This window comes from Planococcus citri, chromosome 3 (genome assembly GCF_950023065.1).
Source record: "Planococcus citri chromosome 3, ihPlaCitr1.1, whole genome shotgun sequence".
In the NCBI taxonomy this organism is placed as follows: Eukaryota; Metazoa; Arthropoda; class Insecta; order Hemiptera; family Pseudococcidae; genus Planococcus; species Planococcus citri.
Window position 1 is genome coordinate 53,799,787 of NC_088679.1, and position 25,393 is coordinate 53,825,179.

Consider the following 25,393-nt stretch of genomic DNA (forward strand, 5'->3'; position numbering starts at 1 on the left):
AAACGTTCTCAATACTGACAATAGCCGTTTGGTTTTGTTTAATGCGATTTTGTTCTCGAAAAAGTACGAATGTAAAACAAAAGAAAATTTTTTCCGAGGGAAATTTCAAACTTTCTGTGGTTTGTGAATTTCTAAACTAAAATATTAATTTTTTACGCCCTAATTGTTGGAGTTTTGTTTGTTTTTTTAGATGTATTGAATTTGGTTAATTTGACAGAGTTTTATACGATGAAGAGAAATTAAAAACTTTTATTTTCAATACTTAATTTAAAATTTGGATGTATTTGGTGAGAAAATTTCAAAAGATGGAACCTTTCGATTTCAGGAATGATTTTTTTTTCAAAATTTACTTCTATATTGTTGGCTATATTACATTGATATCAACTAGGTATTTGTTTTATAATGACCTTTTGTCCATTTATTTATGCCGAATTTTTCCAACCCAAATGTAACCATTTCTGGATAACTTAACGGAAAGTTATTAAAGGGTAACGTTTTCCGTTATAATAACATAAAGAACCGGGGAATTATTTACAGCTTATAATGAGGCAATTTCACGTTCACAGCACGTAAGGTACATTTGTTCCATTTTCATGTATTTTTAAACCCTCTCAATTTGGAGGGAAAAAAGTGTTGTAATATTGTTAATAAACAATACTACAGACCTACTTTTTTTGGCCCGATTGATAAAATTTTTAGCCAAAAGTATTTTGGCACCGAAATTACTACGTATAATCGTCGTATAGCATTTGTGATAAATGTAAATTTATGGCGATCGCAAAACAATTTCATTCAAATGTTACCCAAACAGGCGACATGTAATTGGTATTATTTTTGTCATTGAGTTAGGTGCGGTAGTTTACAATGCTAAATGCGCGATATACCTACCTAGACCTACCCGCCTACCTACATATGAGTACCGTGTACCTACTCGTATGCTGGTATATAGATTTTATATGAAACATGCACGGATGGACTATTTTTTTTATTTTATTTTTTTAAATTTCAACCTTATTTTGAAGCTTCTACATGTCTAGACCTTTTCCTGTTAAACCTTGACCTTTTGGTTTTTTCTTCTCCATTTTGTATTCTGAAATCCGGTCGATAAGGTATACCTTTAATTTTCTGTTATCATTCTTCGCCAAAGGCAAAACTGCGGCGGAAAAGGTCTATTATTCGTTTTGGTCTTACAGTGCTTTAAAAAGGTTATCCACCAACCTTAATATTTATTACAGTGGTGTTCAAAACGTTTTCCGGTGAAAGATTTATTAATTTGATTTGGAAATTAAATTAAAACAACCCTTTGGTCTCGGAGATATAGAGAATGTGTACATTTATACCATAGAGGATGGTACAAGGTGGTCGCGTATAACCATAGTGTATTCGGTATACGGTGTACAACCTCGTTACACTCGCAATAAAAAATAAAAAAAATTCAAAAATAATTTTCAAATTTTAATTTTAATTTTTTTTTGTTGTTTTCATCGTCGACGACGACAACGACATTGCCGTAAGCGTCGAGGAACGTTTGCAGTATACTCGTAGAAAGAGTGATATGCTTTATGGTCTTTACACGAGGTTTATTTTGAAAATTGTTTTCAAGCAAAAAATACACTACTGCTATCAAGGGTTTATATTATTTTTTAAAAAGTTGGCCAACTTGGAGATGAAATTGTTGCGATAGATAAATGTTACTGTTGAATTCACTCGCTTTTTCACAACTGGCGGTGAAATTTCGCGATGTTTGTATTTGTCGAGTTCATATTTGTTTTCGGTTAACTTTTCAACGACGATTAAATATATTAAACTTTTACCCGCAACTTTTCACTCATCGCGAAGCGATATAGTCTTGAGAGAATTAATAACTCGTTACAGCGGACCGAAAATATAAAAAATGTGTCAACGTTTTTTTTCTTATATCCTTCTCCTCATTTGTCTTTGGCAAATTGGAAAATTTCTAATTGCTATGGTGAGAGTACAGATAGTTGACAATTAGTAGTACTCTGGATATCGTAAATTTGGAAATTCAAAGAATTGGCTCAAAATGGAGTGAAAGAGGTCGAAGAAGTCGATAGAAAAAGAAGATGACAATTTTGATGTATTTTCATTACAAAATCAATGCGATAACACCAGTAGGCTATTTCTCCAATTTTTAAAAAATCGCCAAAAACAAACTTTGGCAGCTCAAAATTTGATTCTAAGGTCTGGGTAAGATGCTCTTTCAGTGAGCCGAATTTCAGCTCATTCAGAGTTGACGGATTGTAATGGTTTCCTTGTCAGCAAATGAGGTGCATTGGTAGGTAAGTGGTAGGTGCTGTGTAGAAATGAATAGCTTGCTCTAAAAAAAAAGTCTGTTTGTGTTGATATATATATTTTTTGAAGAATCTTTTCCCCCGTACCACCTTACAATTATTTTCGTTCAAGGAATTAGCATTTTAATTTTATTTAAAAAGTGAGTGAAAAGGTTTCCCATATCTAATTGTTTTTTTTGAGGGGGGGATATTGGGCCTTATTTGTGACTCCAATAAAAGTCTTCTTTCTGCTCAAATTTCAATTTTTTTTTTTTTTTTGAAAAAGTAAGGAAACAAAAAACAAAATTGAAAAATTAAAATTAAATGTTGAAAATTTTAAAAGTTTGATGTTTAAAATTAGACATTTTAGAGCAAAAAAGAGTCTTCATCATTTCAACTTTCACTTTTTCAATATATTTGTACTGGTATGCTCAATTGCTCATGGATGCTAAATTGAGTAGGTCCAACGCGAGTTCTGCGCCAGGTGGTAATTCGTATTTTTTCCTTCTGCACAAGAAATGAAAGAAATTCATGAAGATTGAAAGTAAAAGGTGTTTTAGGTCACTGTTAAATCGAAACAAGAGTATGGCGGGTTCTGCGCCAGGAGGCAATTTGTATCCTTTTTTTCTTCTGTGCAAAAAAATGGATTTCGTGAAGATTGGAATTGAAAGGTGTTCAAGAGTTGAAGAAATTTTAATTGTACTTTTCACTCTCCCCAACACGCTCTCATAATGCTGACACTAAATCGAGTTGAGTCTATCACGAATTCTGCTCCTGGAAGCAATTCATAATTTTTTCATTATGAGAGCTTTTGTGTGAAATTCTGCGTCTTTTTGGCTCAATTTTATAGGATTTCTGAATCTTTTGAAGAAATTTGGAGGCTACGTGTTCGATTTCTCTCGTACAATTAAATGTGTAAGAGAACGAAATGGTGTTTTGAAAAAAAAATCTCCTCTAACCCACTGTTTTTCTTAAGCAATCATTTTTGCTTCTAAAAAGAGGAATCGTCCGCTTAACCCGATCTTATTTTTTGTGTTGTTTATTTTTTTTATAAGTACCTAATATACTTTTGTAACAATTCTAATGTCACTTTAAAATTTAGGAAAACGATTTATTTGTTTTTATGGAGTAAGAACCGTTAAAACTAGAGAAGAAATATGTAACCAAAAGATATTAAAAATTGAAAAATAAATGACATACGTAATTATAGTATACCTACCTCATTTAGTTTAATTTGAGTCCTCATTACCACTTATAAAATTATAAAACGAAACTCTATGCACCAATCACAAGTTTTGAAATGCAATTGTTACCATAGGTAACGAATCATTGAAAATTCATTGGATGCATGTAGGGTATCTTTTACTGTCAAATAATTATAGACCCCGTTCTTCCTGCGCAGCATAAAATTACACTAGGTTTTCAACGGGTTTCCTTTGAATTTAAAATTTTGTTACATACCTATGGTAACGACAGTAGAATTTCTAGGTGACTGATTGGTTTTCAGGGAGTGCTCAAACTATGGGTCAAATTGAATTGAGATGATTTAGATCAGGAAATCCGATGGAAACAAATCGTTTATGTTTTAGCTTGTGACGAAATGTAAATTGCATTTTAATAACCATTTGCTATATGATTTCGGATCATAGCTGAATCCTTATCTTTTCGAATTTCGAATTTGTTATCACGAACTGCGTGATTTATTGTTCATTCGCCTCTCTGAGATTTCAGATTTCTAATTCATTACCTTTTTCATTTACCTATATCGCAAAATTTACAACCCTGCCTTATGTTTTCGAATTTTAAGTTTAGTTATTAATCATCTACTATATGTGACTTATTTTGCAACCAATAAAATCTATCACGGGAAATCCGTCCTGGTTTCCTCTTTCCACCTTTTTTTTTTGGAAAATCGTGACCCTATTAAGTCTACCTCTACATATTGGTGAATTCAAAAAATACAAAAATATTCATTTTTTAGGTTCCTGCTTTTGTTTAAAACGGCGGCGAAATTTTTTCAATACCTAATTACCTATCATTCTTAAAATTATAGCACGAAAAATGACATTTCTCGTCAATTTGTTGACAAATAAGAGGGAGAGAGATTTTTTTCACATGTTCGTCTACACATTGGTAAAATATCTCAAAAGTTCAAAAATTTTCATTTTTTAGGTTTCTGATGGTATTTTTACAATAAGTGTAAAACTTGTAATTTTTTTCTCAAAAATGAAAGAAAACGCCTGTCCAATTTTTTGATATGTTATCTACATAAAAAGGACTAAAACTGAGAATTTTCTCAGAATTTTTTACTCGTGAAGACCATGGTTATATTTAAATTATAAGTTTTTTAATCGATTTTTTTTAGGTTTTTGAAAGTGGCAACACTGATTTTCACATCATTCGTCGATTACCCTCTTAAAGTACTACAATTTGAAAAACAGTTCAAATTTCTATACCGCGTACAACCGGAGCAATTTGCAACTGAAATTTTTCATTTTCAGCCATTTTGGAGAACTTTGAAAGCCCACAGCTCCGCCAAAAAAAAATCGAAAAAATGTCGGGTTTGCGTCATTCGTCATCGTTTGATGACCTCTACACATGATCTGATTTTGAAAGTGAATTTTCGTCAAACGTTGTAATGATTGCATAGTTTTTGCCTCGGAACACATAGATTTAGTGATTTTAATTCAAAAGTGGACTCGCAATTTTTTGAAAAATTCTCTTCCTCGCTTCACTCGAGCATATCATGAGGAATTTTTTGAAAAGTTACCTCAAATTTTGGCATTTTTAAACCTGAAAACTCAGTTTTATCCTTCCCTTGGAAAAATCCTAGTGATTTGGTGGTGATTTTTAAGAGATTCAAATTAAAGGCTCATATTTTTCTTCATCAGTTGACAACACTGAAAAAATATGATAGATAAGTTTTCCTCCATTTCTCAGTATTTCAACTTGCATCAAAATAGTTCTTACATGTACTTATCTACGTAGATGTCCTACTCGTATTTATAATCAGCTTTTCATTTTCGAATGTTCCACCTCCAAAGTAACTATTTACAGATCCTGTAGTCGTAACATTATACTGAAAATGTAAGTGTATTTGACAAATTAGTGTTCAAAATTATTAGTAATGGTGAAAAAGTCTTGCATTTTTTATTCAGAATTCATTTTTTCCTCCAATTTATTAAGTATGTACATACTTACCTATTTTATGTGAAAAAAGTAATAATTAAAATCAATCTGCATTATCTGAAATCCGGTATCAGCTTGTGTGAATAAATTGTAATTTTATTTTTCGAATTCAAGTATTTGTGTGAAAATTCAAAATCATAATTTCCTATGCATTTTTGTGGGGGGCGGGGGTTATGAAAAAATATCGTCGGAGATCTTGAAAAATGCTGAAAAAGTTCGGCAAAGTATCTTCATGAATGATTATTCTCCATATTTGAAAAACACAAGCAAACACTGACAAATATCTGCAAATAGTTCTTGAAAGTTGGAAATTATTTGTCAATGGAATAAGAAGAGTTGGGAAGGGGGCGGGGGACGGAAAACATCTGATCTGTTTTAAATAAACTGAAAACTGCACTTATTCAAACTTTATTTTGAGTAAGCATCGAAGAAAATGAAATGGAAAGTACTTGGATGATTTCTATACCGAAAGTACAAATAAAAGATGAAGCTAAAACTTTGATTTTGAAAAAGTTGTCAATGACGAGAGACGCGACTTTGGACTTGGCATGATGGGGTAAAGGTCAACATCACGTGTAGGTATTGTATTACGTACGAATGTTTGGCGAAGCGAAGGGTGGTGCTGGATTCTCGATGCTAATCACAACCATTAACTCGGTGCATACTATTCCTGTTGTTGGAATTTGTTCGATTTCATTCGCACATTGTGAATTCCTGTTTATATGCTGCATTCAGTGCGGGAATTCTTGAATTTCAGTTATTTTCGCAATATATCGAGAGAGGTGTGATACCGTACAGAGGTGTGATCGGGTATAATTTCAAAGACGCGAACTTTGTCTTAGTGACCCAATAAAGAAATGTGGGTCGCGCATTTTTGGAAATGAAATTCTTCCACTTTCATTATTTTACTCCGGTGCGGCGCGACAGACATTATGAAATAATTTACCTTAACTCATTTGCATTTGATCTGGCAGGACGATGCGAAAGGAGAGAGAAAATTCGGTTTCTCTCTTCATAACTAATCTTCTTAAGGAGAAAAGCCTTTAATTGCTGGAATATATTAAATTTTTTTATATTTTTTATCCTTAGTTAAATAGTCGCCGGATGCTTTGAATAATGATTTTTCCTCTGTTATTTTTTTTTCCTCCTTACGCCAGAAATTATAATGAAGAAATTTTTAATCGAATGCACGTTGACATTGAAACGCGGAATTGAATAAAGAAGAAAAGAAAAAGGGAGAGGAAAAAAAACGCACAACAAATTTTCACCGCCTGCATTGAATATAATTTTCGATTTTAATTTGAACCCAAACTCACGCTTCTTCGACTTAGGCTGGCGGTGAATTTTCTCAATTCAGATAGCTATACTCGAACGCCTCTGTGTGCGCGATGTTTTCGTAATTTCCTCTTTGCTAAACTTCGCATTGTCGCAGGAAATGATATTGGATAATGGTGTATAAATGTGCGGTATTACTTTGTGGCGCGTAAACACGGAAAATTTTTGGTCAATTTTGAATAGGTTTCGGATACCGGATGGTTTTCTTTTCTGTGCGCTTGAAAAGGTATATGTAGATAGATACGTAACGTACCTATCTAGAATATTTCCCAACATCGTCCTCACCCTTCCTATTACGAATATATCTTGTCAATTCTCAAACTGAGAATGATTCTTTTCACGTTATGGGTCGACCTCATCGGAAATAAAAAAAAAAAAAACCGCGAACAAAGTTGATAAAAATGATGACCCATCGTAATAAATAATCGCAATTTATTTCAAATGCAAAAAAATTGTGCGTAATTCATTTTTTTTAAAAGTTGCTTTATGACTTGGTAATTTGTTCAATAATCCTTTGCTAGGTTGCTTACATAATAAATAACTTTTCTAATAGGTGCTCTATTGTGTGTAGGCCTAATACATAATTTATTATGAGGGAAAATTAGGTCGTCTTTCAGCGTAGCAAAAGGGATGAGATATATATGTATAGGTATCGTGAAATCATGTTAGAAACACGCACCTATGTAATGCCTTATTAAAGCCACTTTTATATGATGTAATTTTACCGTACCTACCTGCACTGTTTCCAATGGAATGAATTTATTACATAACTATCTTAAGTGTTTGTACATTAAACGGGCAATTTTTACCAGCAGATAATTTTCTAATTTTTAGACGTTTTCGCAATTTACTCACACCTACGAGAAATCTACACCTACCTACCTATAATTTATGCATCGGTATTACAAAATGACTCAACGCAGACGCATTTTAAGTAATAACAACCGCCTATAATTTTTTTCTCCAATTTTTGTAATATTATTTGAAAAACATTAGCAGATCGAGACAAATAAGCGTTAATAGCGTTTCAGTTTCACGAAGCTCAATTAAAAATGTTCTCGTCGCGTCATATATCGTGATATTTTTTCACTCGGAAAATGAGATTTTGCAACCACCCGTTATTTCTTGGCAACTCGTCAGAGAATCAGAGAAGTAGTTCATAAGCGCAATATACTTACAGAGGAAATTGTTGAAGAGCTTTTTCCATCTATTTGAAGGTACCTATTACTTTGCAAAAAAAAAAAAAAAATACAGTTTTTCGTTCCGTTAGAGAAAAAAAATTGAAACGGATCATTTCAGTTGATAAAAATCTCTCATTAGTATGTCGATAAAAAAAAACTGCTTTTTGTTTAAATTGTCTTTTGAAACAGCATTTCTTTTTTTCCCTACCAATGAAAAAATTGAATATTTTAAATCAACCGAGAAAAATATATTTTCCTGTAAAAATGTAAATTAGGTTTTTTTCCATCGCGTTCGCGCGATTAAGGTGTTAACTAATTACTAAAACTTAAATCTGTAAAATTGTTACGAAGAGAGAGAAAATTAAATTTTCTGACGAGAGCGCGAACGTGTGCTGCGTTCTTGGGGTGAGAGTGTGCTCGGTGTGATGACGCTATCTGTCTGTTTATCTACTTACTTTACCGGTGTTTGGAATAAGTTGTTCGGTTTTGAGAAAATTTATACTTGCTCGGAATAATTTAGCTGAAGTTTTTTCGGTAGTGAACTCTGTACGATATTTTCAAAAAATTTAGTTCGGATTTTAACCAAAAGGGAGCCCTATAGTCGGCGTTTTCTTCTTGATGGAGGTGATGATTTCTTCTAAGGACTAAGTGCGAAAAAAAATGTCCATAAAATACCCTAAATAGTGTTTAGCAGAGTAATATTCTAATTTCGTTTTAAATTTAAAACATGAGCTGATGGTCCGCGTAATTCGAACTAAGGGTGAAAAAAAGCATGTAAGCTTGAAAAAATTCGGCTGAAACTCTGAGGCGTCAGCGGTCTAAATTTTATACCAAAATATCAAGTTCTCGTATTCTGAAGAGATTATAAGGGTGATCTAAATATCCAATTTTTCATAATTTTATTGCAGGTATGGTTCATTTCTAGGCCAGTTAGAAAGTCTGAAAAGAAGTGATATGTGATTCAATGATAAATCTTTAGCTATTTCTCATTGTTGGCATCTCCTTGCGTTCCAAAATATTTCCCCACTTTCGGAAATTATACTTTTCCATGTTACAAATTTTTCAGTAGAACTCAAAAAGTGATTCCAGCGGTACCTTCGAAGTTGAAATTTTTTCTGAAAGATCTTGAACTCAAAATGAAGGTAGGGGCCATACTCGGTCACTTTTTAAGTAGGTTAATAAGTCTCCCAAATTACTAAATGTATCTAACTTTTGTTTATTGTTTCAAAATTTTAGTTTCCAAAATTATTTTTTCTTATTTCCAAAAATTCAATTTCTTTTAAATCTTAGCCCGATCTTTTAGAGAAAAAAATATAGATACGAGTATCAACAATTAAATAGTTTACGAAAGCAGGTATTCACTTTGTCGAAGACTCGATTTCTGCCATAAATAGCATAAAGTCTCGGCTTATGTCAAAATTGTCAAAAAGTGTTCATTGACAAAAATTATAAAAAAATGTCGCTTACTCACAAAAAATTCCAAATGTCCCACTTTTTTTCCTACTACATATTTCCCAAAAATGTTGCTTTATTCGCAAAATATGCCAAATACGAGCTTGCTTTGCTATAATGATCAAAGTTTCACTTTTTGCTAATATTTTCCAAGAAAAGGTCTCACTTTTTTGGCTAAAATTGCAAAAAAGGAACTTGTATTTTGTTGCTAGTAATTTCCAAAAAATTTCGCTGCTGGCCCAAAATTGACAATAAATGTTTCTTTTTGACAAATTCCTAAAAATGTTATCACGTTTCCACCAAAAATTATTTAGGTGCACTTAAAATTTTCGCTTTTTTAAATGAAAATTCCAAAAAGTCTCATTTACAATGTTTATCGTTTTTTTTTTAGTGGACAATTTTCAGATTTTTTGCGATTTTTTCCACATTAAAATGCTTTGCTCACGTCTTGTAACTTCTTTGATGTTTTTTTTTGTTGTTTTTTTTTTATCGAAACAATTGAGCACGAACCCTGTGAAGATCTCCTTTCAACCATTTTTTTCATGATCTACTCCAATAAAAAAAAAAAAAAAAAAAAAAAAAGAGATACATTACCTTTGAAATTATCGAGTTGATAAAAAAATACCAACTGTTAGAAGCAGAAAATTTATTGATCCCTTTCAAAACTTATGTGCCTCACTTGAATTTTCTTCCATGATAAATCCGTAAGCATTCCAGGGTCCACGAATCCTGAAATTTCCTAACGGGTATGAGTCCAGCAGGGTTGGTTCTCTGCGTGTAGATTATCTTTGTCTACATAGTCTACATTTTTCGCGTAATCTATGTAAACTTCATGTAAAGAATACCATTTTGTAAATTTTAGCTTATTTTAAGGGGAAACACCTGCACTTTTCTGTACAATAATTAAGCATTTTCTGGCATGTTTTATTTTTTTGCATATTTACGGAAATTTAGCAAAAATGTGGATTTTTAAGACTTTTTTTTGTTAAAAAAATCGCAACACTGCTAAAATGTCACCAACAATTTTTTTGCCCGAAAAAGTATTTTATTTTTACTGGCACAGTTTTTTGATAATGGCAATTGAAAAACATGAAATAGAATAATTGAAAAGTTCATCTGTCATTTTTCAAACAGTAATTGAAATTTCTGTGATTTTTCATTGAAAAGTTGGAATAATTTCAACTTTTTAATTACTTTTGGTAGTTTTTCAACTGTTATAAAGGAGCCTTAACTCTTTTTTTTTCTTACTACTTGATTTTAGGAATGTGAATTCATAAATGACTAGAAAACTGTATTTTTTTTTTTATCAACGAGTTCATTTGAATTGAATTAACAGTTTTCGTGTTTTTCAGCTTAAAAATCTTTTTCAGGAATACGTAACTCAAACTGAAATTTTTGCATATTTTTTGCATAATTTGGGTGAAAAAACTGCATAAAATATTTCATGTTTTTGCATACAAATCCCAGCTCCATCGATAACAGTCGCCAAATTTTTTTAATGAAAAGTTTGTTTTAAACTGTTTTTCCAGCTGTTTGAAATTTTTTTAATATGGAGTTCACAGGGGAGGTTTATAAGAATTTTTGAAGTCACCCATTACTCTTTTTTGCCAAGGTCTACCCAATGGTAAGGAATTGCTGGGTATAGTGTTGCAGAATTATGAGTAGGTCTAGGTACCTATCTAATGATGGTGAATAACTAAAACACATTTTGTTCTCAGGTAGCGAAGTGACTAGGTACGTGAATAAATTTCTTTGGTAAATGTTTAATTGGCAATGTCTTAAATTAAGCTACAATTTATGGTGTTGATAAAATAAATACCTATAATTATTATCAACTAGTGAAATAGATGCAATATAATGAAGAAACTAGTAAAAGAATAGGGTGCCCGATGTAGGTACTCGTACATTACATTACAAGGTACACAGTTGTATGTACAATGTACATTTTAGTCATATTATCTCACAATGAGAATGGATCGAAATGTCCGCTGTGAATATCGGTTGGAAATTCGGTTATGATTCTTTTAACTTCTCTAACGTTGCAACAGTATACTAAATTTGGTTTTTCAATTCCCGACCATTGAAGTTGATTACACTTAGATTCACAAGGTTTTTGAAATGGTGCAAAAATATTCAAACTTGTCAGTACTTCTGTAACGTTGTACATTATGATCACAATGGCGCTTTTCCTGGTTAGGTACGTGACTGTGTCATCTATTACCAATTTCCAGAATAATTCTGGAACAGGAACCAAAAGTTTGGGACAAACGGACCGATAATTCAGGAAAAATTTGTTTTCATCTGGAAGTTTTTCTGAAGCTTTAAAGTTGAAAGTTAGTTGTCCATGTGTACCGCTGATAACTGTCAGCTTTTTATCTTTCTATAATAAATATAGATAGATCGTTCTCACTTAATGTATGGTTTTGAATTTGAAATAGGTACCTATGTGATCAATGTTTGTTCAAATAAGTTCTTACCATGAACGCTACCTCTCGTATCTTGTTTTCTATGTCAGCCCATTCATTAATGTATAAATCTGTCCACATAGGTGCTATGGTTTGAGCAAAGCGAGCAATGTTTTTCCAGCTGGTCTCTATCGTATCGTACTCGGGAATTAAATGTGCTAATGAGATTTCCGATTTTTCTGGAATTGTATTCAAACCTTTCTCGCTCAGAAGATCATACAAGTCTGACCTTGTTGCACTACCTACCTCCTGTATGCAAATAAATCCGTCGATTGTTAAATATCAAAAGATATTGAAAATCTTAAAATCAAAGGAAGAACTTAGAAATGAGAACTACGAGTACATTGAATTTGTAATAATACTCTATCGCTGCTTGCAGGTCTTCTACTGTGAATCTTGTTGAATCCTCCTCGTACACGAGTTCCTCTTTAGTTTTGAATGCCTCAGTCTGTGCTGTCAAAGATTTCCCGTACAATGTATGTTTTGTATAAAGAGGGATTTTTTTGTCATGATCGAAATGAACTTCGGCTAGGGGCATATCGTAAAGTCCTTCTATCTAAGTGAGTAAGTAAGTACATTAAATGGTGAAATTCGTGTCAAAGTGTATTATTTATTGGCCTACCCACAAATGAGGCCTTAAATTCAAAAGTATAGAACATCCGATTTACCATGAATCCAATTTCGTAATGTTCTAGTCCTGTGTATAAATTTGACTGTCGTGCAGTTTTCCATATGGTCGGTGAAACTTCTGATCTGCATCTAAGTTTGTATAAATTGTAAAAGGGTCGAAAGTTAGATAGCTCTTGATGGACTGTTGCTCTCGCACGTTTCATTGTCAAAGTATTTTTGTAATGCACTGGATTGAGCTCGTTGCTGGGGACTTTTTTTTTAATACATCCGTAGAAAATATGATTCTCGAGATGGTTCTTCTTGGTGATAACATATCCGTCAGAATTGCTTAGATAAGGAATTACTGGGGAGCAATTACTCCTAGTTTCTATTTTAGGGCATTCGATATAAAATGGAAGGTATCCCGCATTAGCATCTTCGTGGACACGACGTTCAAGAATGTGAGCTTCGCTCATTACAAAGTGATCTGGAAAAAAGGTACATAAATGCATGAATTGGCAATAACTGCTTATAGTGCTTACGTGTGAATACGTTTGTTTTTACATATTTTGACATTTTTCATCAAGTTTCAATTGGAATTTGCAAAATCGCATACCATAATTTGCGTCTGATTGAATTTGTACGACGCAAAGTGAAAATAAAAGCGAAACAATTGTCGTTTTCATGATGAAGAAGATTTGAATAGGTATTCTAGGTGTTGAAAAACGTGAACTATGATTGTACGTTGTCTTACTTATTCTGAATATTCAGGAGCAGTTGAATAAAAATTTAAATTGCGTTATTGCGTCAACTTGTGTTTACACCGATAAAGCTCCGCGTGCTGTGCAAATAAAAGTTCTCAATGCGTCATAATTTGACATTTGCCAAGTATTGTACAGGTGATAGTGAATCATGAATTTAGACCTGCGAATCGTCTTCTTATGTCGTTTGTAAGAATGCTGAATAGTTCCATGTTGCCATAATATGTAATAAAATAAAACGTACTTACACAAAGATGAATGTCGCAGAATTTTACGCATGTTTTTAAAATTCATGTCTACTTGAATTTGAATTGTGACGCGCACATGATCGAAATTTGCGCTACTCAAGCGCTTTTAATTATGAACTATTATTCATTCAAGTATCGTGAATGATCGGTCAACTGATACCTTATTCGATTAATATTGTTTCATCACCGTAGCCGGTCAAGGATGATGAATCAGCCTCCATCTGGGATTTTGAAATTGATCGGTGCTGGAAGTTTATCCTTGTGGTCCAAAATCCCCGTAACCAACTTTTCAGATCGATGTTCGGAGGGTTTTCACCAAATTCGATGGAGACCTTCATCTTGAGTTGAAAGCCATCCGGAAAGAATTTTATCTCCGAAGATGCCTTTAAAGGGGAAATATATGGGCTTTCAAAAAAAGAGTATTTTCGAAATTTTTTTAATTTTTTTTTTCAATGTTGCCCTTGCTCAACCTTTTTTGAAAAGGAAAAATGACCCAGTTGCAAGAGATGGTGTTTAAGATTTTGCATAAGGTTCTACTGAACACTTAGAAATTTGTAAATCGCTTATTTTTTGGGTGAATTTGCGTTTTAGAAACGTGTTCTGCTCCAATATTACGCGTTAATCATACTGAAACATCGAAATATATCACTTTTGAAACTTTTTTTTTTTTTTTTTTTTTTTTTTTTAAATTTCTTCGCGACCCCTGCCACATTGGGCATCCATCGTCGGCTTTGACTAAAATCACCAGGTCCGGCTGAGAGCGCCCATCGACGATTCCACCGCAGCTCAACTGTTCTTGAAACTGCGGGAATATTTTAGAGTGCAGTACAGTAGAGCTAAATTTTCGGTCATTGCTGCCGATCTCAAAAAATTGAAAGAATTTAATAAGTTTTTGGCGATTTTTCTCAATTTTTTGAAATTGAAAATAATGACTGAAAAGTTGGCACTAGTGTACCTACTTATTCCAAAATATTTCCCCAGTATCAAAATTTCTTCCGATGTTTTCGCGTAATTGATGCGAAATATTTAGGAAACAATTTTCAAAACACAAATTTACCCGAAAATAAGCGATTTGAAAATTTTTAATCTCTCAGTACAACCTTAAAAGTGGTCTTGGATTTTGATGGTAATGGTTTAGGTCGACGCAGAATATAAAATACTTCTTTCACAACTGAGCTATTTTTCCGAAACGGGTTGAGTAGAAGTTGTAACGAAAAAAAATACAAGATTTTTCCGGAAATGTCGCTTTTGAGGACCTACATCTTCCCTTCAGGGGCACCGCAAAAAGTCCTGACCCAATTTTGATGCACAAAATTCTTCAGAAATGCTCGAAATACTTTTTAGTCAACATGTTTCAATTTCTCGCAAAATTTTAACTCACTTTGACTGGTCGCGTGACATTGTTTCAAATATTCGAAAAATCGTGACCCGATTTTGGAGCACCAATGAAAAGGCGCAAACTAGGTTTTCGCTTCGGTGCAATTACCATCATTATTTACAAAAATTTAGTTGAAAAGGAAAAACTGATGCAATGCAGTGAGTATCCAAAATGGGTTCTATTTTTAGGAAGAAGTAACTCACCTTACCAAGTGCCTTCGAGAAAGCGGACAAATAGCACTGTTTGCCTTTGGCCTGCGTTTTCTGGAGGGCTCGACAAAAGAAGGGCCTGTAATGAAAGAAAATCTTATTTTTTTACTTCTCAAAACAGAAATTTTCGAAAGCTTTTGCCTTCACTTCGCTCGGGTTTGTTTTATTTTCTTTTACAAAATTGAAATTTCTAAAACTAAAAGAAAAAAATCATTCAACTTTTAAAGATGTAAAGTGAAAAAATAAACTTCTCGCATTGTGTAAAACATATCTAGAACTCTCTCACTCTCATAAAACTGATAGTTTTCCAAAATTTATCATTTTTCAACCAAATGTTACACACAAGCGCACAAACCCATGATCCAGACTACCTAATACGTTTAGTTTTTATATATGTAGTGTTTGTATTTAATTAGATGAAGAAATAACGCACGAACCATTGAAAAATATAATTACATAAACGCCATTACAACGAGAGAGACAAGAGAGAATAAAACTTACAACTACGGCGAATGTACAACATGTGAACGTCAGTGTTACCACCGAACGCCACACGAAAAGATTGTTTCAGCTAGAAATAAACGCTAAAATTACCAGATACAAAATTGACATTACAACAATAAACCTTACAATTAGTTGAACTTTTGTTACGTAGGTAGTAGGTACAGCTAAAAAATATATCAAAGGTAATAAATGCTCGTAATTATTTTTGAATTTTTATTTATTTAAAACCGGTTAAAATACGTTTTTGGTATTTAGTTTTTGTTTTTTATTATTTATTTTTTTCGAGAACTGGAATTTCAAAAAAGTTTCTGGAGGCTTCAAAACAGCCTAAGACTATCTCCAGTAGACAAAGTAATGTGGGTAAAAATCGTTAGCGGTACAAATTTTTTTTAGAAGTGTGTAGGTACAGTAAGTAAATATATATATCATAGGTTAGGTTAGGTTACGTTAGGGGGTAAAATTTAATGGAAATATTCACTTTCAAAAATGTGCTGGAAGCTCCGAAATTGTTCAAAACGGTTTGAAACTTTTTTAAATTGATTCGGAGGGAAGAAATGAACTTTAATACAATAACCTGAAATTCAATTGTTTATGTGAAGTATGTTGAAATTGAAATTTTAAAATCTCACACCCTTAATTTTCTAGACCCCTCTAGAAATCAGGGGCTCGGGGCAGGGCAGTTAACTTAATTTCGTTAAACCCGTAGTTATCAACATATTTGAGAAAGATATCAATCAACATTATTGTAATTAGATTGATAATAGGAAGATATATTTCACGTGAATATTAGTAATCAGAGATTTTTCACTGACAAATTTATAATATCTAGTCGGATTCTATTTCTATTTTTGAATTAGGTAATTTCAAAATTTTCTTAAATTCAAAAGTTTTTAGAAACTTTTCATAATTATCAGCTTTCTTGAAAAATTCCGTCGGATCGCAACAGTATGCATCACCTAACGTTACAATATCGTTTTCAATTTCCCAACCGTACTTTTTGCATATGCTTTTGCAAAATTTCTTTCGATCTGGCTTATCCGTACGATATGGTTCATTATGAAGTATGAAAATTATAGCCTCGTTCTTTTCTTTGTGATATATTAGTTTCCAAAAAATTGCAGGGACATCGGTTCTTTGCATTCTTTCTCCGAATTCCACTAGTGTTCCAGTATCGTTTGTACGGTCTTTAGATGACGTGGGTAGCCTAATTTTTTTAAAAATTCCGGTGTAAATATCCAAAGTAGATCCAATCTGTAAAACATTTGGATTTTTTTCAAAATCACAGCTTTTTTGTATGTACCTCTACCTACATAATAAGTAAGTATATCTATTCAGAGAGAAATTCCGAGTTTTGAATTATTTTTTCAAGTAGGTACCTGAATTGCAGCCTTTTTTACTGCATTTTCAATGTTCTTCCAAGTGCAGGAAACTTGCTTCCATATGGGAACAATATTTGATGTTAGATGGGTTGCGTATCTCCAAGATGAAAAAGACATCGCGTCTTCAGGAACCATCGCTATTGGAACGAAGTAATGATTTTCGACGTCGAAAAAAGAATCCAATTTTCCTTTATGGTAGTCGTGCATTCGCCTCCGTATTTTTTCCTGCAATGTGTAGTGATTGTTGTATTTCGGTACCCCTACGAGGTTTTTTTTTTGAGAGGAAGGGCGAATACATATTTGCATTACAGACTCGAATGAATCACATGATATGTAGGTCTACGGCCTAGGTGGTAGGTAGGTGGTACTCACTTTGTTATAATCACTGAACGTGAAGAGTTGAAGTGACGCATATTTAAAAGGATCTCTCATATCGTTATCTTCAAATTTTGTCGCTTTCATTTGACGATTACGTACTTGTTCTCCATTAATTGTATAATAAGTGTATTGTGGATTCATGCCCGGAATCGCAGAACATACTGAATACAGTGTGAACCACTCGTATGTCTGAAAAATAAGTGCAGACCTAATGAAAGTCGTTTTGTTTGCTTATCACTTACCATATGCAATTTTTTTAAATTATCAATACGTATTTCATTTACTATTTTTCTCGTCATAATAGCTTGAAACATTTCCTGCGTGTACTTTCGTAGCCATTTTTCCGTCAGGTTTGCCTTGAAAAATGAGCAAGTAGGTACATTTGAGCATATGATTAAGCTAATCGAATTTGGTAATGGAAACTTTTTTTTCATACTCACATATATTCCAATATAGTGTAGTTGATAAGTCTTTCCGAACGATTTGCACTGTTTTTTAGCTTCGTTATTATTCGATTCTTTTTTAAAATGGAATCCCGTTTCGTTTTCACAGCGATATTTATTTACTGGTGTCTTCGGTGGTATTTTACTGGCACCTTTTGTTACTGAAAATTCGTCATCTTTGCCACACAGCAGGAATATATCTATTTCGTAAAATCTCTCCGGCTGTGCTAGTCTATTTGGACAAGTGATGATGAGTGTTTTTCCTTCATCAACATTGATGTGGTTTCTTGTTTTGACCAATTCTTGCGTCGCCAAAGAAAATGATTTTTTCTTTGCGTCTTTTATGAAATAAACGGGTTGAAAACGAGGATCCATATCTTTGTATAGTTCAAAAGTACAGTCTGAAAATTATAAATTGATGAACAAGAGTATCGCGATTCTTGAATTTTGTCAAGCCATATATATCGCATCGTAATGAGTAGAGTTTTTCAAAAAGTTCAGTTGGATTCGTTTGAAAGAAGAGAGAATGGGTAGGTACGTACTTGAAGAATTTACTTACCACATTGACTGACTACAACACATTGCAAAGAAATTGTTACAATTATTGTTAAGTATCCGAAGTGAAACATTCTTGAAAACCAAACTTTTGAAAAATCATCATAAATACATGTTAGATACGTAACAGAATGTTTATCACATACTCGCTCGTCATATTGTATGAAAACAAGTGCGCATTTTTTGATGTTTTTGGTTTTCCGTCGAAACGGAATAATTTATATTCTCGTCAACTATGACATAAAATTGTTCAGAATCGATTAAAGTACGTATACCTTACCTAATGATTCCCATTGGTGCTGCTATTAACTGACATCACTTCACAAGTTTTTATTTCATTTTATTTTTTAATTATTATTTTTACATAACATACCTATCAATTAGGTATTAATTTTGCATTGTGAGCATGTTTTTCTGCTGGAAATTATTCTGAGAAAAAAATTCGAGTTTGAAGAAATTGTTTCAGGAAAGGATTATAGCGAATTTTTGAAAATCCAAAGGTTCATTTTCCATGAAAAAAAAAATCAAAGTTTCGTCAAATTGAGATAGAATTCTGAAATTTAGTTTATATTCTTATTATTTTTGATCTACTGATTCAATACACGGCGGGTTTGAAAAATTTTTAGGACTCCATCAGATTTTTGGATTTTTTAGTTTTGGAAAAAGTGCCTTGGAAATGACCAAAATAGAATCTAACGCCCATAAACTCGGACATACCATCTTTTTGTGACCTTTTGATCATTTCTGCCTATTCAAATCCAAAACATTCTCCAGCATTTTGTTTTTTAAAAATATATTTTTTTAAATTCTCATTCACAAACTTGTCAACGTAAAATTTGAAATTTGCTTCAGAATGCACTTTTGATCCATGGAATCGATTTATGATCTTTTTGAATCAACTCGGAGCCTCCTGTAAATTTTTTAATTCTTCCATTAAAAAAAATAACTAAAATGAGGATTTGATTCGAAAGCAACCTTTTTAAAAAATTTGTTCGCAAATTGATCAGAATGGTCACAGGTACTGTAGGTACATCTGAGCTTACAAGCACTGAGTTTTTTTCAGTTCTTTTTGGCAGTTTTTTAAAATCCAGAAAATTCCAAAATTTGCTGGAAGCTCGACTAGAACAGCTCAACACCATCACAAATCGATTAAGAGGGTAAAAAATAGGATTTGAACCACATTTCGGCTTTCTACTTCAATTTTATCAAATTTAGAATTTTTTATAGCAAAATTTGAATTTTCAAAAATTCGTTCATTTGAAAAATGAAGTTAAGTATCTGAAATTTGACCTAATGGAGTACCTATTTTAGATGTTCTTTCTTAATTTTTTTCCATACTTGAAAATATTTTCTGTCGGTTGAATAGGTATCTACCCCTTCCCCCCTGATCAATGTTTTTACTACCTAGCGTTATTTTAGACCTCAAAATGACTACGAATTGTGGTAGGTAGTTGGTACATTCTCTACAGTCCCTCAAGGCCTCAAACCCAAGTGACAGAAAATCAAAACTTGTTTTTGTTAGGTCCTCGATTGTTTTCATTTTTATATGTATGTATGAAAAAATCAATATAATTTTTAATAGAAAAAGAATTTATGAGCCAAACGCTTTCAATTCGTCGGATAATACAATTCTTGAGTGATTATAAATTTCAGCGATTCCTCTGGTAGGTTTATCGCTTTACGTAAGTCATCCACTAAACAAGGATACAACAATCCTAATCTGTATGCATCGTTGTATATCGGCCAAGTTCTTCCTACACTTTTATCTTTGGGTATACACAGACGAGGATTTCTTTTATACGGATCGTTATTCATAACAAATGCTATTCCACTTCTATTAACTCTGTGGTAGACGATCTTCCAGAAATAAAAGGGCACTGTGATAGCTCTAATGTGTTTATCCAGTGTTACTTCTTGATCATTTATTCTAAATTTTTCGTAAACTCCGGTGTACACAATTAACTCCGTTTCGTACTGTAAAATGAAAAAAATATTGATTTATGGGACATCCTACAACTCATCAAAATCATCTTATAGGTACGTAGATAAGTGCATACACTTACTCTAGCAGCTGCTATTCTGATATGTTTCTCTAGGTTTTTCCACGTGCATTCCAAATTACTCCACATCGGTGCAATATTCAAGTAAAAGTAAGACGCCTGTTGCCAACCGAAATATAACATATCTTCGGGAGGAACCAATGTTTTTTTCATCAAGTTTTTCTTTTCATGATTGAAATAAGGCACGAAAGATGGATCTTCTATCATTCCTTGTTGTTGATCGTCCTTCGATTTAGACAAACGTTTTAGTAAAATTTTACAGGGTTAGTACATGATGAACGTGCTGTGGGTATAGGGATTTTACCAATTTAAATGCGTCATCTGGATTAATCTTCTCGTGTTTACGAATACGAAATTCAGAACCGAATTCATATTTGTTATCGGACGATTTAGAGATTCCTGTTTGTCTTGCTTTGATAGATGCACCATTGATAATGTGTCTGGTGTAAATTGTTTCTTTCACGGAATCATTGAAACACACCGAATACAATGGATACCATTTGACAAAGTCCAACTGGAAAAGGGTCAAAAATTTTGATTTAGTATCATAAATTTACAATGCATCAGTATTAATTGTTGACTGGAGGGGTGGAGATGAAATTCAGACAAGCGTGGAGGATGTTAGCATAAAAGGGGAGAAAGGAAATTGAGAGCTTAGAAAAAAGAATTATAAAATCTTCAAGACGATTTAAACCTTGGATTTCGTAAAAAATTTCGAATAATGGGTAGGTACCTTCCTATATTTTGGAAATAAACTATGCAGACTTTTTAAATTTCAGGAATCTGAGAGTAAATGTTTGTAAAGTGGAAATAATTCAAGGATCCGTAATTTATTTTTTAATCAAATGTAAATTCAGTGTTGTTATTAAGATAGAGAGATTTTTTCACCCAAACCTTCTTCAAAGTGGGCTATTTCTTTTACTCAAATTAACTGTGATGAATCTTACCAATTTCTGCGGTATTACTGGTATCTTTGATGAATGCTGCCTAAATAAAACCTATAAAAAATGAATAGGTAAGCTAATTAATTTATAAATGTTTGCACATAGGTGCGCAAAGATATTGAAATTGGAAGTGATTTTTTTCAAAGTAAGATAATTATAAAAACGCTGAAACCTCACATCAATTCCAATTTCGTATGATTCAGACAATGGTCCAGCGCATGTTTCTTCTAAATTTTTCTTCTGGAAGTCGACATTTTCCGTACATTGATATTCTCCTAATTGTACATCTGAGCTCGACGTTTCTAAACGATCGTCGTTGCAAAAAGCTGAATAATTTTCCTCTACTCGACTTGTCCTCAAAATTAGATTCGTTGCATGACAGGATACAATTAGATATTCCGAGTGTTTGATTAATAAGTCTACTTCTCCATCCTTATTCAGGACTGGTTTAGCGAACTTGTACTTTTCATTTCTTTTCAAGAAGTACATTGGTTGACGGTCCAAATTTTTCGGATTTAATTTTATTACGCAATCTATAATTTTTTGAATGAAAAATCGTAGGAATTAAAATTAGTTAAAACAAAATCTTTCAATTTTAATCTAATTGGAATTATTATTATTCTACCCACCTACCTTTTTCATTCATACTAAAGTTGATACTCTGCATTAATAAAAGAATTACCATAAATAATTTCATACCTGCTACATTTACTGTTGAGTTAGATTTCTACACGACGAACGTAGTTGTATGAACATTTAACGATCACGACAATGACAATGCACAGAATATTATTACTTTGACGTAGTGAATCAGAATTTTAGATAGCGCTAGTTTGTCTCCTATTTTGCTTTCGTCATCATTTTTTTTTCGATTTTTCCATTTTATTAATGAAGAAAAGTAGGTATATTTTTTTGTTCTAGTGAGATTGTAGGTTTTTTTTTGAAAGCTGAAATGTTGAAAAATGTGAGGGAAAATTTTGAGTCATCATCTCGAACCCTTCATTGCTCAAGTACAGCTATAGAAGGTTCCAAATCTTCAAAAATTCCAATTCGTGGTAAAACCAAATTACCTACTCGTATATCACAAGTAATATTTTTAGATAAAAATAATTTTTATGAAAAAAATTGGGAGAGCTGAGATCAGGAGCTCAAATTTTTTCCACGTTCTTTCAAAATCATCTCATAACTCTCCAAAAAAAAGGCAAAAAAATAATTTACCTATGGGTGGAAAAAATTTATTACTGACAAAAAATTATTTGATATTAGTACATATTACAAAATGGAGGTAGAAAAATTATTAAATTTAAGGAGGCATCACGAGAACATTTTTGACACGTCTTAAATCAGTAAATCTTCCACTCTTACTATCAATCTTCTTTATTGGAATTCTGAAATTCATTTTACGAAGCATATCTGAAACTGGACAACAGACCGTTTTGCCCAAACCTGGAGTTTTCACATCAATGGGCCATAATTTTTGACGACATATGCTTTCACAAAATGGAGTTTTCTCATTGTCGTAAGGATTATTAGATGTTACGAAACCGATCGCAGCGTAATCTTCTTCTCTTCTATGCAGAACAATTTTCCAGAAGTATTTTGGAACAGATAATTTTTCTGGTGATATGAAAACTTCAATATCACTCAGAGTTAAAATACCGTAAGTTCCAGTGTATATTCTAACTTCGTAATTTCTCTGTAATATCGCAAGTATTTGGTATTAGGCGAGTGTTTTTTTTTAAAATAAATAATGTTCTAGAGGTGTTTTTACTTGACTGGCACGTTCTCTAATGAGATCTTCTAATGCATCCCAAGTGCAAGCAAGTATTTTCCATTGAGGAGCTGTGTTGATAAAGTAATGAGTGAGAGATTTCCAATTCTTCAGCAACATATCGTAATCAGGAGTAAGTTGTCGAGGCACGAAATTATAATCTTCGTTATCGAAATAATCCCTCAATTTTTCACGGAATAAAGTGTACAAATAGTGAAATTGTTTTTGCTGTAAAAAATTGGAACAATTAGTTATTTTTATTTACTGGAAGATTCGATTAATCGAATTAGTGTGACTACCGGTCTGTATGTTTTTTTCAAATCACGAACTTCATCGGCATCTGTTTTGAAAGCTTTATGAATGACGTGATATCCTTCCATAGAGAAGTCTTCTGGAATGAAACTTAATATCTGTCTACCTGCTATCGTTTTGCCGTCGATCATATGAGATGTATACGAGGTAACTCTGCGTATCGGATCCAGGCAAACGTTAATAAATGGGAAAAATAAATTTGTCTGAAATTATTTACGAATCGTAATATTTTGTTTCAATTGATTTTCAAAATTATTTAAAACTGGCTAGTACTACCATAATGTTTTCGTCCTCTATCACGTACTGTTCCGTTGAGTACATGGGAAATACCTGTGAAGTGTGAATATGTTTCACATTGAAATTGAAAAAGTTGTAAGTAGTGAGAGGAATACGAGTAGGTACCACAAAATGTGTGCTTTCCGCAAAGGAAATTATCTGAATAGGTAAACTACATACTTTGTAGCCAATTTCAAACAGTTTATTTTCTGTACTGTCGCCACATGACGTCTCCGAATCACGTAAACTTGGCTTAGCTGCGGACTCTTTACATTCTTTAATGGTGTCAATATCAGGAACCTTCTTTCCATTCGAACATTCGATTTTCTTATCGTCATAATTCACTCCACCTTTGTGACAAATAATGATAAGCTTTTCTTTGTGTTTGAATTCGATTTGTAATATACGATCGCTTGTTTTAAATTGGGGTAAAAAATAGCCTGGCTCTGTGTCCGGTCCTTTTTGAACTATTGCGAATATCGAAGGAAGGTCATCTGCTTTCATTTGCCCTGTGTTCCAGATATCTATGTAACATCCTGATATTGAAAAATTAAAATTGCAATATAGTTATTCAATAAAATGAATCATCATTTGTACTCAGTAGATAATTTAGGAAGCATATTTAACTTACTGGAGAACAAGTAATCCTTGTAATCTTTCTTGTTTTCTTCATAATCTGAAAAAAGTTTTGCAGAAATTGTGAAATACTTCGTGTAATGGGCAATTGGGCATGATTCAGAATGTACTGAAATTGGATTTGGATTCTCCGAAATCCGGAAACTTTGGACTTAGATGAAAGATGTATTCGAAATTCGTCTAGAAAGTAAGAGACTTACTCTGAACTTGGTACCCAATATCACACCTGATAGTTGAAAATATTGCAAAGCATAAGTATACTCGATAATTCAATGCTTTTATTGCGAACATGGCTTTCCAAAAATGAATAAATGAGTCGATAAGCAGGTCGAATGTTACGTGTGTTCTAGAAAGACGATGTTATTGTGTACTTTTAATGCTGTGACGTATTGTTATACGTATGATGTTTTTTTGTCAGTATGTGGCTTCTATTGGAATTCACTTGGTGGGTACCTATATGTATGTTTCAGTTTTGTTCTTGAATTTTCAACTTTTTTTTACCACAATGACATTGTAGTGAAGTAATTCGTGAATAGAACAATTTTTTTCAGATTTGACAAAATCTACAAAATTTAAGTACCCAACTACCTACCTACACTATAATGTCTCATAGAAAATTTATTGGTGTTTTTGTACTTATGAAGAGTAAAATTCAATTGAAAATCTCCCGATTTTTGAATTTGTTGACCTTTGAATCTTGAAGAATTGTATAAAATCTGCTCAACTTTCAGCTTTCGGCTTTGAGCTTTCGGCTAGCTTTTCATCCCTGCTGGTAGGCAACTTTTTGTAGATTTCTGGCCATTTTTGGAAATTACTGGTAATCTTTGGTACATTACTGGTAATCTTTGGTACATTACTAGTAATTTTTTGGTAAATTACTGGTAATTTTAGGTGAATTATTGTTAAATTGATACTTGGTAATTTTTGACAAACTACATACTAGTCATGTTTGCTAAGTAGTTTAATAATGGATAATTTCTGGAAAATTGCTGGTGATTTTTTACTCAAGTTTGGAGG

At 32.7% G+C, this 25,393-nt stretch overlaps 4 protein-coding genes and 1 long non-coding RNA gene across 7 annotated transcripts in view; 1 reads left to right on the forward strand and 4 right to left on the reverse strand.

Moving 5' to 3' along the window:
• The window catches only part of LOC135840559 (uncharacterized), a 120,440-nt gene that overhangs the window by 82,397 nt on the left and 12,650 nt on the right, over positions 1 to 25,393 (forward strand). The window lies entirely within an intron of this gene.
• LOC135841085 (uncharacterized) lies at positions 11,232 to 13,292 on the reverse strand. Its single transcript, XM_065357886.1, has 5 exons — positions 13,139 to 13,292; positions 12,582 to 13,009; positions 12,257 to 12,469; positions 11,926 to 12,162; positions 11,232 to 11,828 (listed from the first exon to the last, which is right to left on the reverse strand). The coding sequence occupies exons 1-5, from the start codon at positions 13,206 to 13,208 to the stop codon at positions 11,409 to 11,411; spliced, it is 1,368 nt and encodes a 455-aa protein (XP_065213958.1). The 5' UTR covers positions 13,209 to 13,292; the 3' UTR covers positions 11,232 to 11,408.
• LOC135840539 (uncharacterized) lies at positions 15,566 to 18,654 on the reverse strand. 2 transcript variants are annotated; one of them, XM_065357139.1, is made up of 5 exons: positions 17,820 to 18,654; positions 17,664 to 17,735; positions 17,374 to 17,568; positions 16,999 to 17,226; positions 15,566 to 16,873 (listed from the first exon to the last, which is right to left on the reverse strand). In XM_065357139.1, exons 1-5 carry the CDS (start codon positions 18,195 to 18,197, stop codon positions 16,448 to 16,450), a joined length of 1,299 nt encoding a protein of 432 aa, XP_065213211.1. In that variant the 5' UTR covers positions 18,198 to 18,654; the 3' UTR covers positions 15,566 to 16,447. The 2 variants fall into 2 exon arrangements, with proteins under 2 accessions (XP_065213211.1, XP_065213210.1); XM_065357138.1 differs by having other exon boundaries at positions 17,664 to 18,654.
• On the reverse strand, positions 19,939 to 22,158 carry LOC135840540 (uncharacterized). 2 transcript variants are annotated; one of them, XM_065357141.1, is made up of 6 exons: positions 22,081 to 22,158; positions 21,559 to 21,914; positions 21,385 to 21,435; positions 20,742 to 20,951; positions 20,441 to 20,662; positions 19,939 to 20,351 (listed from the first exon to the last, which is right to left on the reverse strand). In XM_065357141.1, exons 2-6 carry the CDS (start codon positions 21,868 to 21,870, stop codon positions 19,986 to 19,988), a joined length of 1,161 nt encoding a protein of 386 aa, XP_065213213.1. In that variant the 5' UTR covers positions 21,871 to 21,914; positions 22,081 to 22,158; the 3' UTR covers positions 19,939 to 19,985. The 2 variants fall into 2 exon arrangements, with proteins under 2 accessions (XP_065213213.1, XP_065213212.1); XM_065357140.1 differs by having other exon boundaries at positions 22,015 to 22,158.
• LOC135840451 (uncharacterized) lies at positions 22,616 to 24,758 on the reverse strand. The gene is made up of 7 exons (XM_065357002.1): positions 24,577 to 24,758; positions 24,372 to 24,416; positions 23,921 to 24,276; positions 23,741 to 23,794; positions 23,452 to 23,667; positions 23,153 to 23,380; positions 22,616 to 23,077 (listed from the first exon to the last, which is right to left on the reverse strand). The coding sequence occupies exons 1-7, from the start codon at positions 24,665 to 24,667 to the stop codon at positions 22,685 to 22,687; spliced, it is 1,383 nt and encodes a 460-aa protein (XP_065213074.1). The 5' UTR covers positions 24,668 to 24,758; the 3' UTR covers positions 22,616 to 22,684.